At 40.3% G+C, this 17,404-nt stretch overlaps 1 protein-coding gene across 1 annotated transcript in view; it reads left to right on the top strand.

The window, feature by feature from the left end:
- Positions 1-17,404, top strand: part of LOC101847743 — a gene marked incomplete in the record, with an annotated part of 240,046 nt that overhangs the window by 62,817 nt on the left and 159,825 nt on the right. Inside the window, 14 exon segments of the mRNA XM_035970982.1 lie at positions 1,104-1,235; positions 2,048-2,242; positions 2,606-2,734; positions 3,449-3,652; positions 4,207-4,338; positions 5,803-5,997; positions 6,803-6,934; positions 8,334-8,525; positions 9,923-10,060; positions 11,471-11,647; positions 12,062-12,193; positions 13,738-14,067; positions 15,884-16,069; positions 17,199-17,231. Coding sequence (XP_035826875.1) covers positions 1,104-1,235; positions 2,048-2,242; positions 2,606-2,734; positions 3,449-3,652; positions 4,207-4,338; positions 5,803-5,997; positions 6,803-6,934; positions 8,334-8,525; positions 9,923-10,060; positions 11,471-11,647; positions 12,062-12,193; positions 13,738-14,067; positions 15,884-16,069; positions 17,199-17,231 — 2,307 coding nt within the window.

Below are 17,404 nucleotides of genomic sequence, written 5' to 3'. Positions count from 1 at the left end.
GGGGGGGGGTAATAAATGACCCCAGGGTGTACGGATAGGGTTAACCCTTTGAGCCCTTGCCACCGGTATACCGATACAGTGTGAAACTGGCCATATGCCTAGCCACCGGGACACTGGTGAGCGAGACCTTATCTCCAGCTTGGCCCGCCAGAGACGAAATGCATGCGGAAAACAGTGTTTACTACGCAGGATGTTATTGATTATTTTGAAGAGCTTTCTGAATTAGATGCTGGTAGTGACGAGGACTATACTGGGTGGGATATGGAAAGTGATTCTGATGATCTTATTGACGCTAGTAATTTATTGCTTAGGAGCTCAGGCAGAGAGGCACTGTAGCCTGAGAAGGTCTGGGCTCATAGGGTTAATTGATGTATTAGTTCAGAGCGTTTTGGACTATTGGATGGAGAAGCACAATTTTTCAACTGAAGCGTTGGTCTTACAAATAGTTTCATAGACGATTAGAGATTACCTGTCGCCTGTGAATCATCCAGATATGTTTTACTCTGTTTTTGAGTTGTTAAATGTTGATTTTTTTTATGTGACCTGTCTTGTCTGTCAGTTTAGTAAGATAACTTTGTGAACTTATTGTTATGTACTCATAATTACTTGTGCACTTTCTTACAATTGATGAGGAACACCAAGTCCACTTTGAACTGTAATGACGTCTTCTTGAACAGTCAAGGGAAATGAGCTCCTTTCTTTTTCAGGTTCCTTTCTTTAAAAAAACTGTCCCCATCGTTTTATGCAAGGAAAATTCTGAAATTATGCTGAGCCCAAAAATGTGAAATTATGCGATTTTGTTAATTTTAACAAAGAATGAGAAAGGAAAATAAACAGAAATTATGCAAAAAATAATCAAATTTTGCTAAATTATGCGGGGGTGCATAAAACCACGCGGACAGAAAAAAAAATCTCATAATCATTTTTTGCATTTAGACTGCATTATGTTTTTGTTTTATGATGCTGTTAGAAACTTTTACTGTGCAAAAATGTTCATGGATGCTTTCGTCTATGTATAATTTTATTGCTTGGGCTGGTCTCTTGGTATTTGTTGTTCATGAAGTGTTTTATTTACGTACATCTCTGTTTGACATGTGCCACAGGGAGCTGCAGGGCAAGTCGTCTATGAGATTGTTGGAACTGGAAGTGCTCCAAATTATTTCCAAATTGACCGCGGCACTGGTGAAATCCGACTGAAGACATCTCTGCTCAGGGACACTGCTACAAGTTACATTGTAAGCTTTAGTTTGCATTCTTCTTTGCTCATTTGGTCGCTTTTAAGGACAAGCGGGCTAACCCAGATTTTGGGGGTTTCCAGAAATATTGACCTACACCAAAAGTGGGCATTGCCCTACCAATAGGAGAAGTTTGGTTTTTTTGGTATGTAGATTTAATTGTTTGGTAATAGAGAAAAACTCTCCTTGACTTAAAGAACCTGAACAAAGGTCTAAAAACGTTACCTTCGATTTTCTCAAAACAGCATTTTTCGGGATTGCCCTTTGTGCTTAAAAGCAACCATTTATACTGTGATCTATATTATTTTCATCATCATGGCTATCATTGTCGTCGTCATCATTTTCATTTGTTGCTTAATGAGATAAAAGATGAAGTTTTCTTTCTTTTTGTTCATAATCTGCTTCATTAATAGCAGGACTATATTTGTTGGGGGCTGTCTGGTGTTGCGATTGCGAAGTGCTAAACTGGAAATGTGACAGTATTTTATCTTTTGTCACTTCTGGTTAAAGGTGCTCATGACTTTCCAACATCTCGGCTAGCATGTCTGAAGCTTCAATGACGTGGGTGGTTGGCGGGTGATCTGATGTGGTTTGCTTCTTCTTTCCTATCAAACATCTATCGGCTTTATCTCCCCTCCTTTTGTTTTATGTTTGTTACTTTCTTGTAACTCCTCTAATCTTCGGCACTTATATGACCTTAATATGTTGCAAGTGCCGTAAAATTCTTACTGAAACTAAAAGCTTCAATGACAAGTCTAGTGTAAGTAAATATTGCAGGTAGCTCTTCAGGACAAAATTTGTTGTTTCCACAGCTCTTCGTTACCGCCCGAGACAATGGAGACGTTCCTAACCTCTCGGTCAACACAGCGACCGTCACTGTCAGCGTTTATAGGAACACCTTCACTCCATTCTTCCTCAATGAGCCGACTTACAGTAAAACTATTGAAGAGACTTTCCCCGTAGGCAACTCGGTGACACAAGTGACTGCCCGGGATAATGACGAAGTTGTGAGTTTAATGTCATCTTGTGTTTCTTTATTGCACATTTGTGTCCCCTTATGTTGTCCAGAACGCATTTTATGTGTTGTCTTGCTTCTCTCACATAAATTTTCACCCCTGTTTCTCTTTTTGAAAATTATTGTAAGCTCGTCCCTTTTCTCAAACTTTTTTCCTTAAAAGCTTAACACCACACTATATGTAGGTGAGATCATACGGTTAATCGAAAAATATTTAAAATTATTCAGTTTTCGAATCATATCATAGCTATTATTTATTTTTTATGTCTCAATACCAAGAATTGCAGTTTTTTACCCCCGTTACCGTGGTGGTTTGCATTCACATTTCATTGAATAACTTTTGTTTTCTTCCCAGAACACATTTGAAACTGTCCGTTACGAAATCATCGGCGACGGTCCCAGCCCAGGTTATTTTGACATCAACAACTTTGGCCTCGTCACTCTCAGGAGTAGTGTGCAGAATGTGGATGATAATGTCCTTTATGTAAGTTCCTGTATCTGTTCCTTCTTCCTCTACACTTTTCAGCTGAAATTTTTTTTTTATATTGCCGTTCAGAATTTTCTTCATTTGGTTATTTAGTTCTTTCTAAATTTTTCGGATACTTACCGCTTGGGGTATAGTTTAGGGCAAGAACACTGGGCTGAAATCTATTTAAGTGAGCTTATCGGTGTTTGTTTTATGTTTATTTATTGTTTATACTACGTTTCCATTTGGTATTCTGAAAAATCCAAATAACTGCTTTTCTTCCTGCAGAATGATAGGCTTGAGGCTTTAAAAGTAAATTTTCATTAAAAGTAAATTTTCAAATTGACATCTGCTTTTTTAAGATGAGCAAATTCACAGTGCACTCTTTGTTATAGGTCTTTCCCAGGTCAATGTTCTTCTCTTTACTCAGGTTTCTGGCGTTTCTTATTGCTCTAAAGTGTTCCAAGTGAGTCAAACTGTTGTAGTTCTGACCCACTATAAACTACAAATCCACAACATAGGTGTCTTAACCCTTTGAGCTGGTGGTGCGTATAACTGCCCCTATGCCTTGCCACCACTACAGTTTCATGACTAGAAAGTTGTTTATAGAATGTTTTGGAATATTGCTTTATTTTCATAAGCCTTTTGCTCTTTGCCTTACATTTTCTTTCTAGTTATCATGTCTTGCTCTTGAATAAATGAATTTGGCTTGTTTTTGTCTGCTTTTACCAGGTGCGGGTGCGAGCATACGATAATGGAGAGCCACCACTTGCCAACGTGACAACGTTTGTCATCTCTTTGAACAAGAATCTGAGAATTCCAGCCTGGGTTGTGCCTGCCGAGGGCTCCAACCTGCGATTCGTCAACACTATCTTCGAAGATCAAGCTCTTTTTACCACCATTGATAAACTGGATGCCAGCGATGCGGATACTCAGGTATAGACTGTTCTGTTCTGGATTATTTCCACCTACATTAATATGTCACGCAGTCAAATCAGGCGCTCGTCAATATTTGGGCTTATGAAGTTATTGGTATCATATTAAAGCTTGTTCATTAGTCTTGCTGTCAGTGAAAAAGAGTAACCATCTATCTTCAGTAGAAGATATTTGCGATGGAAGAAGGTTGAGGACGCCTGGTCTCAGAGCTAAAAATAGAAAGATGTGTTCAAACAAAATGTGACATTGATAAGCAGTGGTATACGTTGTCGTGAATGGTTGGAAGACACCTTTGGTATGTCCCATTCCTTTACCTTCCCGCTGTTATTTCTATCTGTCTTGCATATTTCCAGCATTAACAAACGATTACTTTTAATTCAAACATACATACTTACGTCAGTGTCATGAAACTAATTTTTTTGTTCTTTATCATGGAAACATCAAAGGCTGCCTGATGATAACTGGTCTTCCATTTTAAAAGACTTACTATTCTTTGTTTTTGGTTACTTCTGTATAGAAGTATGCAATGTATGTTCTTTTGGTGTTTCCCCCAGCCTCCCTACAATCAGTGGGAGATATATTACAACCCGTCGAACCAGCCAGACCTGGAATATTTCCGCGTCAGCTCAAATGGTGAAATTTCCCTCATCAAATCCATTTCTGGATTAAGTCGCAACACATTTTCGGTATGTCCTTTTAAAATTTTGATTACGCCCTCCTTTGCATTTATTATGATCACAGAATAAACATTTAAAAACTTCCAATGTTTACAGTATTGGCAATTTATTTATGTATAATGTGTGTGATAGATTTTAAAAAAAAGTATTTTGGACTGCTGCACTTTTCAAACTGCTGCAAATGTAACTGGAAAAATCAAATCAGTGTGTGTGATGTCCATGATAGTTTGTCATCATCATCCAATGCCGGACCTGCGACAGACATCGGCGATCATGGTTCTCCTTTCATTCCTTTGCTGGGATGCTCTTGAAAAAGCTACGTTTCCCTGATCTGTCCCCATTGCCCATTTGTTTAGTTTTCCTTAGTAGGTTGCTTGTACAGGTTTTTAATTCTGTGACTGAGCAAAGAGGCCAATGTAGTAACTGATACATACTATCATGCTTATCAAACAATGATACATACTATCATGCTTATCAAACAATGATACATACTATCATGCTTATCAAACAATGATACATACTATCATGGTGATTAATGCGTACCAGCACATGTTTAGATAGATATGTTTCAATTTCCGGGTCTTAGAAAAAACCCCAAACAAAACCCATCGATAATCGATAATGCTGTGGCTGGGAAGTCCCAATGTAGTAACTGGACTTTGTTGATGGATCGGTAAAAGGCAGAAAAAAATATGTTAAAAACCCCAGTATGTACAAGTGAATGTCTTTGATGATTAACCTGAATAGGACCGTAAGGGATGCTCTCCTGTTATTTGTGAAACGTGCTGACAAAATGAGTTACTTTTCGGATTTGAGCCCCATGGAAATAGATACATCATGCTTACAGGTTAAGTTTTTACAATTTGTAAGTATGAAATTAACAAAAAGCATTTAATACTTGATGAATATTGCATCAATAGAAAACCTACAAATTTGATCCTAGTGTCGATTTTTGGCCAATATATCCATTTGTGGATAATGAGAAGTAACTCATTTTGTCAGCATGCCTAGAAGCTATACGGGCCGATAGATGAACTGAGCTGAGCAGGACGGCCCGATTTCTGACAGATACCAGACTTCAACTGTTATGCGATCGAGAAGAAAAAGAAGAAGTCAGCACGCCTCACATTTGTTATTGATTGTTAGATGAGTTGTTTTTTTTTAACAAGGAACCCCATTTTGTACATGTCATGTGTCTCTTTTTAAAAAAATTAGATGAGTTGTTGTTTAACAAGGAACCCCATTTTGTACATGTCATGTGTCTCTTTTTTAATTAGATGAGTTGTTTTTTAACAAGGAACCTCATTTTCTACATGTCATATGTCTCTTTTTTATTAGATGAGTTGTTGTTTAACAAGGAACACTATTTTGTACATGTCATTGACCAAAATTGAGTCGATAGTGCCGTAAAACACCTACTCAATCAAATCAATCAATCAATCAATGTACATGTCATGTGTTTCTTTTTGTCAGTTCACCCTGGGGCTAAGAGACTTGGGCAGCCCTCAGAATGTCAATCCTCGCACAGCGACAGTGGTCTACACCGTGACCCAGAATGCCAACCCGCCCAGGTTTGACAACTGTCCCTTTCTGCCAGTGCCTCTGCCAGAGAACACCCCGACCAACACAGAGCTTATTGTGCTCCAAGTCTCGGACATTGATGGAAATGTAAGAGCTGACTGTGTGTATGTGTGTGTGTGTGTGTGTGCGTGCGTGTGTGTGTGTGTGTGTGTGTGTGTGTGTGTGTGTGTGTGCGCGTGCGTGCGTGCGTGCGTGCGTGCGTGCGTGCGTGCGTGCGTGCGTGCGTGCGTGCGTGCGTGCGTGCGTGCGTGCGTGCGTGTGTGTGTGTGTGTGTGTGTGTATGTGCGTGTGTGTGTGTCCAACCAACACAGAGCTTATTGTGCTCCAAGTCTCGGACATTGATGGAAATGTAAGAGCTGACTGTGTGTGTGTGTGTGTGTGTGCGCGTGCGTGCGTGCGTGCGTGCGTGCGTGCGTGCGTGCGTGCGTGCGTGCGTGCGTGCGTGCGTGCGTGCGTGCGTGCGTGCGTGTCCAACCAACACAGAGCTTATTGTGCTCCAAGTCTCGGACATTGATGGAAATGTAAGAGCTGACTGTGTTTATGTATGTGTGTGTGTGTGTGTGTGCGTGTGTGTGCGTGTGTCTTCATGTGTGTGTGTGCGTGCGTATGTGCATGCGTACGTGCGTGTGTATGAGTGTGTGTGTGAAAGCGTGTGTGTGTGTGTGCATGCGTGCGTGTGAGAAACAAGAGATTGAACTAGAAACAGAGAAATTTTAGTAGAAAGAGAGAGAAGATAAAAGGACGGAGGGGCAGTGTGAGAGAGAATGCAGAACTGATGGGACGTAGGTTTTTAAAATGTTTTGCATCATGTGGCTATTTTTCTGTTGTACAATAATGGAAAGGCTGAAGTTTCGATATTCGTTAAAATTTTAAAAAAAAAATCCATTTTCAGAAATTTGGAGCTATCAAACTGGAAATTATTGGTGATGATAATGCCAATCTGTTTTTTGGATTTGACCCAACAAATGAGAGGAGACTCATTGTCACTGGGAATTTGGCAGCAAACAGTCAGGAATCCTATCAGGTTAGTATTTGTGTTCTATGTGAAAAGGAGCTCATTGATGATGATGGTGCTGATGATGGTGACAAGGATGGTGATAATGATGATGATTTATTGAATATTATTGATGCAACTACACTGTAAAGAAGCCCAACAAATTATTGAAACAGCTTTGAAATAAGTGTTTTTGGTATTTTCTGAAAAATGCCTTAATTAAGGGCCCAGCATGTTGTTTACATGAGTTTAGACTTAAAAAGCCAAATGAAGAAAATCTTCCCTCTAAGTTGTTGTTGTTGTTGTTGTTTTCAAATCCCTTTAGCTACAAGCATTTCACTCTTGGCAGCGCAATGCCTCCCTCAAGCAACATGTCCTTGTCATCTGGTCAGCGCCAGAGTAAAGCAGGCTTTTTAAGTCTGTAGGTGTGTGTAGGAGCCTGCGTCGAAGAACTGCCAGGTTTGGGCAGTGAAGGAGAAGATGTTCAGCGGTCTCCTCGTGGTAGTCACAGTGTCTGCAATGGGGTTCCCACATGCGGTTAATTCTATTTATGTGCTTGTTGGTGTGTAAATGTCCTGTGCGCGCTCTGAATATCAAAGTCTGATCAGCTCTACATAAGAGATTCGATGGGTCTTTGGGGTTGGGTTTGTCCTTCCCTCTAAGAAGCCCTGGATAGTCCTGGTGTTCTGGAAAATTTTCCTTTCACATACACCTGTGATTATTTTTTCTTACCTTGTTTATACATCCTGCTGTATGTAGAGTGTCAGCTTGTTATGTATTGTCAAGAGAGTCGTACTTGGTACTTGGCGTCGGTGGCCTAGTGGTTAGGCTCTCGGACTCGCAACCGTAAGGTTGTGGGTTCGAATCCCGTCAGGGACCCGACGTTGTGTCCTTGGGAAAGGCACTTTACACGAATTTTCCTCACTTCACCCAGGTGGGAATGGGTACCCGGCTATAGACAGCGAAAGATCTTGTCAGTTTGTTAGTGTTTGAGCGCTTAATCGGCTGCTTGCACTGTATGCTTCCCGGGAAGCTGAGAATGTTTCGGAATGTTCTATGGTCTGCTGGGGTAATAATATAGTGTAAAGCGCATAGAGCCTGCTGTTGAGCGGGGATATGCGCTATACAAATGCTATTTATTATTTATTATTTATTATTTATTATTATTATTAAAAACATTATTATTGTTTTTTTTTGGGTGCATATTCTCATTGGAACATCTTTACCTTTTATTTTCATCATCATCATCATCATCATCATCATCATCATCATCATCATCATCATCATCAATAACACCATCACCATCATCATCATCATCATCATCATCATCAGCAGCAGCAGCAGCAGCAGCAGGAGCCGCTTTAATTGTGCCAACAGCAACATGATCACACTTTCTTGTTCTTCTCCCCCCCCCCCCCCCCCCCCCCAGCTCCGTGTGAAAGCATCCGACTCGGGCAGCCCCCCAAGAACCTCGGAGTGCGTGATCAAGGTTAGCGTCAACCACAACTTGGTGGCCCCAGCTTTCCCGGCACCCAAGCAGTACAGCACCACGATCCTGGAAACTACTCCTCCGGCCAAAACTGTATTCAGCAACATAGTGGCTACAGACGGGGATAATTATGTAAGTCTGATTCTCCTTTATCATCTCTGGTGGGCGTGCTATAATATGCGTTGCTGGAATCAGGTTCTCGTCAATTTTTGGGCATAGGAAGGTATTGGTATCATCTTATAGCTTGTTTATTTGTCTTGCATTTGGTGAAAAAAATACCCATCTGTCTTAAATAGAAGTTGAGATATTTGCGATTGAATGAAGTGGGGGTCGCCTGGAGTGAGAGATAAAGTTAGCGAGAAAATGGCTTCCAAAGTTTGATGACTTCCGAAGCTTGAGTGTCCTTGAAAACTGGATATTTACATCTTTTCCTGCCTTTCATCAACGTTTTTCTGTAACATCCACACAGAAATGTCATTTGACCTTTCGCAGTTGCGAGCGCCGTAAAACCCTTTACTACTAACTAACTAACACAGAAATGCATTTCTAAAAGGACAGAAAAGGTGTTGATCCGAAAAAAGAAAATTTGAAAAAAAAGCCCAAGAGCCAGAAAAATGCCGGTTTCTTCGATTTAATTATTTTGACGAGCGCCCGATTCCCCCACGCTGCCTCACATAGGATTTATTGGAAGGGGAAAGGTCTGTAGTTCTGTTGTTTGATGTTGAACTCTTCTAAAAAAATTTTGACATTGCTGCTCATCTGTAAAGAATTCTCAGTTGACACCCACCCCTTGGCGCTCATATGACATTATGCAGTTGCGAGCGCCGTTAAACCCTCTACTAAAACTAATTGCTGCTCATTTATATTATGCATGTGATTGTAAGCCTACGTGTGTGTGCATGTGTGTGTGTGTGTGTGTGTGTGTGTGTGTGTGTGTGTGTGTGTGTGTGTGTGTGTGTACGTGTACACGTGGTGACACACCAAACTTATGTGCCAGGATCTGGACAGTAAAGATGTATCTTATCTTATCTTATTTTATCTTACAAGTCAAGTAAAATTGCACCACGTTTCACAGACCTTTTCAAGTCTTTCCTGTTAGTCGTTAAACTTTTGCAAAGACAATCAGAGAAAACAAAAAGAAGTTGTAACAATTTTCCAACTTATGTTCCCATTTAATACCATAGTTCCGTTTACTTTCAAAGAGTTCTTGATGCTTGGCTTAAAGCTATAGTTATCGGAGCTGTCAGTGAATTAGCACTGCTTATAAGTATTGGTTTAGTTGTTGCTGAAAGTTCATGATCATCTTTGCCTTTCTTACTCTGCTCCAGGGTTTGGGCTACGAACAAACAATTTCCACCTTTCTCTATCCCGAGCTGCCCCTTTGATGTTATTTCATGTCTTCCAACTTTTCTGTACCTCGATTTATGTAATTCTTCTCCTGGCTCCACGCAGTCTTCCCGTTGATCTTTTACCTTGTGGATTCCCATTGCTGAAAGTTGATTCTACTTTTTTTTTTTTTTTAAATTCAGTCACCTTACAGAGATGTGAGATACGAGTTTGGCAGTTCGTCCAATAATGCTAGCGCGTACTTTGTGGTGCTCTCCAATGGCCAGGTCAACGTCCTCCAAGATCTCCAGGCTGACGGATCCAACCGAACACTATACACCGTAAGTCATAAATTTTTTTTTTGGGGGGGTTGTTTTCAGTATTTTCCCCTAGATGATATGAAGTAGTCATCATCATCATTGCCTTTCTCACCCTGGGTCAGGATATAGGCCACGAACAAACACTTTCCACCTTTCCCTATCCTGGGCTAGTCGCTTAATGTCACTCCACGTCTTCCCACTTTTCTGTACATCCATGTCCGTGACTCTTCTCCAGGTTCCACGAGGTCTTCCCCTTGATCTTTGACCCTGTGGGTTCTAGTCTAACACTTTCCTTGTTATACAGCTGCTTGACTACCTGAGAGTGTGTCCAATCCATCGCCAACGTCTTCTTCCCACCTCATCTCTGACCGGGCTCTGTCTGGTTCTTCTTAATACTTCCTCGTGGGTGATCCTGTCTGTCCATTTGATCCTCAACAGCCTCCTCAGACACTTGTTGAAGAAAACCTGGATCCTCTTTATGCACGTATGGGATGTGTTCCAGGTCTCACATCCATACAACAAGACTGACTTCACATTTGAGTTGAAAATTCTAAGCTTTGTTCGTAATGAGATATCCCTGGTCCTCCAAATCCTGCTCAAAGAAATAAATGAAGTAGTGCCATGGGGTTATTTTAGAACAGAATGTTTCAATGAAGTTAAAGATTGAGGATGGGTGGTTGGCGGGTGCTCTGGTGTGGTTGGCTTCTTCTTTTCTATCAAACGTCTATCATCTTTATCTCCCCTGCTTCTTTTTTGTGTTTGTTACTCTCTTTTAACACCTCTAATCTTCGGCACACATATGACCTTATTGTGTTGCAAGTGCCGTATATCACTTACTAAAACTGGAAAAAGTTTGTGGCAAAATCTTGCTGGTCAGGGATTATTTGTCACAGGCATCAGTCTCATTTGGATCATTTCTTGTCACCTGTGTGTCCTCTCTCCTCCTCTCCTGTCTAGTTGAAAGTTATTCATATTCCTTTTCCTATTTGTATCCTTGCTCATCCATATGTATTCCTACTTGTTGTTTATTTTTTACATTTCATTTTTATTATTATTATATATTTTAAAAAAATGAAATTAAAATCTCCCCTTCTTCTTTTTTATGTTTGTTACTCTCTTGTAACACCTCTAATCTTCTGGCGCTCCTATGACCCTATGCAGTTGCGAGCGCCGTAAAACCTCTACGTGGGTGGTTGGCGGGTGCTCTGGTGTGGTTTGCTCCTTCTTTCCTATCAAACATCTATTGTCTTTATCTCCCCTCCTTCTTTTTTTGTGTTTGTTACTCTCTTGTAACACCTTTAATCTTCTGGCGCTCATATGACCCTATGCAGTTGCGAGCGCCGTAAAACCTCTACTAAAACTAACTTAAAACCTCTACTTAAAACAAAACCTCATTATGTTCTCCTCCTCCTCCTCTGATGTTGCTCCCAGTTCACCATTGTGGCCAGGGATGGAGGCGGTCTGACCGACACTGCTACAGCCACCGTGACGGTGGTGCGCAACTCTCCCCCGAGAATCACCAACACTCCCGTTGATGAACTGATCCGCCACAACTTCACCGTCGGCACTCTGGTCTATAATGTGTTGGCTGTTGACACAGACACCGTGGTAAGCTGCATGTGCAATTTTATCTAAATTTCATTCTGATAATGATAATAGTATATAATAATAATAATGATAATGATATGGATGATGATGATAATAGTAATAATAATAATAAAAAATGATAATGATGATGATGATAATAATAATAATAATGATGATAATGATGATGATAATAATAGTGATAATGATAATGATATAATAATATTAATGTTAATATTAATAATAATAATAATAATTATAATAATAATAAATGATAACGATAATAATGATAATGGTAATGATTATATTTAGTCCTTACGGGTAAATATCTGTCAACAGTAATCAAAATGTGCTCCCTCTGTGTGGTCTTTGTAAAATGAGACAACTGACTGAGTGGAGGTGTTGACACAATGGCTTGTTCGTTTTGTTTCTCCGCAGGAGGAGTTTAGCAAGCTGCGGTTCTCAATTGTAGGCGACTCCAATGTGTTCAACTACTTTTCCCTGGGAGCGGATGGACAGATCTTGCTCACACGATCTCTAGTGGGAACAACGGCACCAGAACAATTCAACGTACGGAGGCTTGTTGTTTCGTAACCGCAAAGTGTTGTTGAGCTGTTTTCGTTGTGTGCAGCATTTCTTTTCGTATTTCGTTAAGTGTGTTATTATATCGGCCCTTGGTTTCTTGAGGGAGGCATTGCCTGCCAAGAGCGAAATGCTCGCAGCTAAAGGGATTTGAAAACAACCAACAACATATAGGCCCTTCTTTATCTTTTTTCTTGTTTTGTTTTATGTTTTGAAAGCTCAGTTCGTACCATGGTGGACTGCTATGCAGATAACCTTAGTGGCTTAAGTGTTGAGAAGTTGTTTTGTGTAGAGCATATTTTTTTTTGTTTTGTTAGTTAAAATACTTTTTTTTGTTTTGTTTGTAAGGCCCAGTTTATACCATGCTGGACATATTTATGCATGTAAATCTAGCTCCAATCTCCTTCAGGGCCATGTTGAAAAGGAATTGTTTGCGGAGTCGTCCTAGCTTCACTTCTATCAGAGATGGAATGGACACAGAATTGAAAAGTCCCGTCCTTTCAATTGTGTTTCTTTGTTGAAAGGGGAATTTGATGCATACCATTCCTTATCTTTTACCCACCCCTCCCAGCATCATAATAATAATAATAATAATAATAATAATAATAATAATGATAATAATAATAATAATAAAATTAATGATATTGATAATAATAGTAATAATAATGATAATGGTTATATTTATCCATTATGGGTAAATATCTGTCTGTCTTAATGAAAATGTACTTCCTCTATTTTGTCCTTGTAAAATGAACCTCAGCTGGCTGAGTGGAGGCGTTATTGCTTGATCATTTTTTTCTCTGCAGGGTGACTTTGGTGATGTTACAATGGGTCTCTGTGAAACAAATCATGATATTCATGTGGTTGATCTTTGACTTCATAAGCTGTAACTTTTTAGTAAATTTTGGACTTGAGGAAGGAAAAATAAAAGAGTAGATTTTTGTATGTTTATTACCTGAAGGGGAATCAGAGTCGTTACTGCTCCAACATAGTTTGATTCTGTCCCGCTGTGTTTCCACCTTTTTGCCTTGCTGTCCTTCCATCTAATCATGAGTTGATAGGTATGCAATTCTCTTTCACTGCTACCAAAGCTGGATCCAATTTTTTTCTTTTTTTTCAAAGAAATATTTGTGGGTTGTTGGCGAGTGCTCTGGTGTGGTTTGCTCCTTCTTTCCTATCAAACCTCTGTCGTACTTATCTCCCCTCCCTTCTTTGTTGTGTACCTTGCTGTCTTGTAACACATCTATTCTTCAGCACTTATATGACCTTATTGTGTTGCAAGTGTTGTAAAACTCCTACTAAAACTAAAAAAAGTGAGTGGTTGGCGGGTGCTCTGGTGTGGTTTGCTCCTTCTTTCCTATCAAACATCTATCGTCCTTATCTCCCCTTCTTCTTTTTTATGTTTGTTACTCTCTTTTAACTCCTCTAATCTTCTGGCGCTCATATGACCTTATGCAGTTGTGAGCGCCGAAAAGCCTCTACTAAAACTAAACTAAAACTAAAGAAATGTTTGAATCTATCTTACTTCACAGGTGATCGTTCGAGTCTGTGATGGACCAGGCCTTTGTGACCAGGGGACGGTCACCATTCTCATTGACCGTAACTTGAACAGACCTGTTTTCGACCGCCCTTTGTATGAGACCACCATTGGTGAAGACACCCCGGTCCTGAAGAGTATCTTGCGTGTAACAGCCGGCGATGCAGACCTCAGCAACCCTTACAACACGTTCACATTCCGGATGCAAGCTCCCAATGAGTATTTCACCATTGAGAATGATTTGAGTGGGATAGCCAATGAAGGCATCATTCGAGTGAGGACTCCTTTGTACATGGGTTCAACACCGACTATGGCAGATTCCGAAGTAAGTTTGATCGTGAACACGAAAGCTTTGTCTCATATTTGAAGAAATCTGAATGAAACATTATGGCCGTGCAGCTGTCAACTGAGATAAACCTAGCTCATTAACCCCCCGGGGCGGTGCCACTGACTGAAGTGTCTTTAGGCCATTCCCAAAGGGGGGATATTACCATGTTCTTATGCACCGTAGAATTGTAAATGGGCTGATTCACCAATGTCATGCTCATATCTGTTCCTGAACTACAACAAGGAACTGCTGCTTTTTCTTTCCTAATCCTTACTTTCATCGTTTTCCCTCTACTTCTTTTGTATGTTTGTCTCACTCTTGTGACCCGCTATTTCCGGGGTGCGGTGCCTTGATAGTTTAAGCAGACTTTGTGCTGTTGAAGTTAGAGAGGTGAGCAGAGTAAGTCTGCTTCCCTGTAAGGACTTTTCTGTTGACATCCACCCCTTGGCCCTTATATGACCTTGCCGTATGCAGTTGCGAGCGCCGTAAAACCTCTGCTGAAACTAAATAACCTAGCTCATTATTTACAGCCCAAAGAGCTGTTATAGTCTTGGACTTGCTAGCTGTTAGAAAACTAAAGGAATAGTTTGCATTAAAAAAGGAGTCATGGTCTCGATTAATAAGTTAATAAACCAGGCTCATTATAGACTGCGAAAGAATAGTCATGGTCCTGTTGCTTCCAGCAATGAGAACATTTGTCTCGTTTTATCTCTCTGTCTATACTGCGCCTACTCCTTTCTTTCACGTCTGTCTTTGCTGAGGGAAGGAAATAATTCTTTTTCCCGATAAAGTATTTCATTAAGCGTTGTTTCTTGAAGCCTTTGCAACCTGTACCATTTCACCATTTTTGAAGCCTTTCCTATGAAGTCTCGTAAGAGAAATAACATACCTAGTTGTGTACCCCTCATTCCATTTGATCTGATTGATGTGGCTCCTGGTAGCTTTGCTAATTCCTATTGCCTGTAGTTGCGGCATAGGCTACAATTGGTCACTTTTAAGGACAAGCGGGCTAACCCAGATTTTGGGATTTCCGGAAATCTTGACTCATGCCAAAAGTGGGCATTGCCCTACGTATAGAAGTTTGGTTTCATTGGTGTGTATATTTGTTTGGTTATAGAGAAAACTCTCCTTGTCTTTAAAAGAAACTGAACATGGGTCCACAAACTTTACCTTTGATTTTCTCAAAACAGCATTTTTCAGGATAGCCCCCTTGTGCTTAAAAGCGACCAATTAGTAGTATGCTTAACATTATCATACGTGAAGTGTTAAAAAATTTCATGTGAAGCTCGGTATGTGGATACAACCTAATACTTCTGTCGACAAAGATGGGAGAACCATCTGTACTCGTTTTCCTTTACATCTTGTTTCTTGTCAAAACCTTTGAATGTCAGGATCAGGAAAAATGGCAGTGGAATACTCCTGTGTTGTGTCATTTTGGAAATGAAATGGCCTTTGCGCATCCTACCTATTGTAGCCACTCTAAACTACCCCTAGACTGTGGAAGATTTCTGTGTCTTAGAATTCTTTGAAGGATTTTGCTACCTCTTAAACTCAAGTAAACTTCAGTAAGCAAACGCATTTGGGATGATAGTCGAAGCAGACTTTGTGCTGTTGAGGCTAGAGAGGTGAACAGAGTAAGCCTTATTCCCCATTTCGACTTCTCTGTTGACATCCACCCCTTGGCGCTCACATGGTCTTATGCAGTTGCGAGCACCGTAAAACCTTACTAAAACTAAACACACTTATCAATGTGCATGCCCTACATTATCGTCACAGACATATTTTTGGAATGTTTCTCCCTTTCTCTCCTCAGTTCAACATCATTGCTGAAGACGGTGGCAGCTTATCCAGTATTCCCATCCCTGTGAAGATCAACATTGTCCGCAATACGGACCCCTTCTTCAATGCCAACTCCTGCAATGGCAGCATCAGGGCCGACACCCTCAGTGGGCGGCTTGTGTCATCTGTGTCAGCTACAGACAATGACACAAATTTGGTGGTAAGGAGCCTACTATAAGAGCATCTTCTCTGTTGGAAAATATTATTTTTTTTTTTTGAGGCAGGTTTTTTAATTGTTGTTTGATTTATGTTTTTTTTGTCTACAAGGTTGGGATCATCATTGACGGTATATGTCCATAGCTCCTTCCTTCTTCTCATTAGGATCCACCTCAAGGTCTCAACCTTTTCCTTTTCTTTTCTTTTTGTGTTTTGTTTTAGTCAAATGCAGTTGCTGTTGTGGATGTTTCATGCCCCATTGACACAGACCTTAAGGGAGAAAGCTCTTAGAAAAACATTTGTATTCTATTAGAAAAACATTTGTATTCTATGAGTGTGGTATTTTGTCTTTTGACCAAAACTGGGTCGATAGTGCTGTAAAAAACACGTACTCAAACAAACAAATTTTGTCCTTCTTTCCCCTCCCTCTGAACCGTCTGCATAAGTTGACCTCCCTCCCCCCTCCTATGGCAGTGCCACTGACTGAACTGTCTTTAGGCCATTCCCAAAAGGGGGATATTAACATGTTCTTGTGCACTGTAGAATTGTAAATGGGCTGATTTATCAATGTCATGCTCATACTGTGCCGGAACAGCATAGGGGGACCTACTTTTTTTTCTTTCCTCATCCTTACTATCGTCATTTTGTCCTCTACTTCTTTTGTATGTTTGTCACTCTTTTGGGAACTGCTATTTCCGGTTTGCCTTGATAGTCGAAGCAGACTTTGTACTGTTGAGGCTAGAGAGGTGAACAGAGTAAGCCTGATACCCGTCCTGACTTCTCTGTTGACATCCACCCCCTTGGTGCTCATATGATCTTATGCAGTTGCGAGCGCCGTAAAACCTTACTGAAACAAACACAAACAGACCTTTTGTGGGGCAGGATACTTTTATCCTTTCCACTATGGGCGTCCCTGTCGGGATCCATCGCAGCAGGAAGATGCACCGATATAAAACATTATTATGTTCTCTCAGTATCTATTATGTTCTCTCTTTATTGTTTATTCATGCTGTTCTGTTCTGTAAGAATTTATGACCTTGTGAATTCATCAATGTGTGTGATAGAAAGGTATTTTAATCAAGTATGATATGGGAAATGAAATAGTCATGGAGACATTCTTTATACCCTTTCAGCCCAGCTTCAGCTCTATTAGATATCGCATTGCTGTGAATTCATCAATGTGTGTGATAGAAAGGTATTTTAATCAAGTATGATATGGGAAATGAAATAGTCATGGAGACATTCTTTTTACCCTTTCAGCCCAGCTTCAGCTCTATTAGATATCGCATTGCTGTGAATTCATCAATGTGTGTGATAGAAAGGTATTTTAATCAAGTAT

Source organism: Aplysia californica, unplaced genomic scaffold (assembly GCF_000002075.1).
Source record: "Aplysia californica isolate F4 #8 unplaced genomic scaffold, AplCal3.0 scaffold00353, whole genome shotgun sequence".
NCBI classification, from domain to species: Eukaryota; Metazoa; Mollusca; class Gastropoda; order Aplysiida; family Aplysiidae; genus Aplysia; species Aplysia californica.
This window is presented reverse-complemented; position numbering and strand designations above follow the sequence as displayed.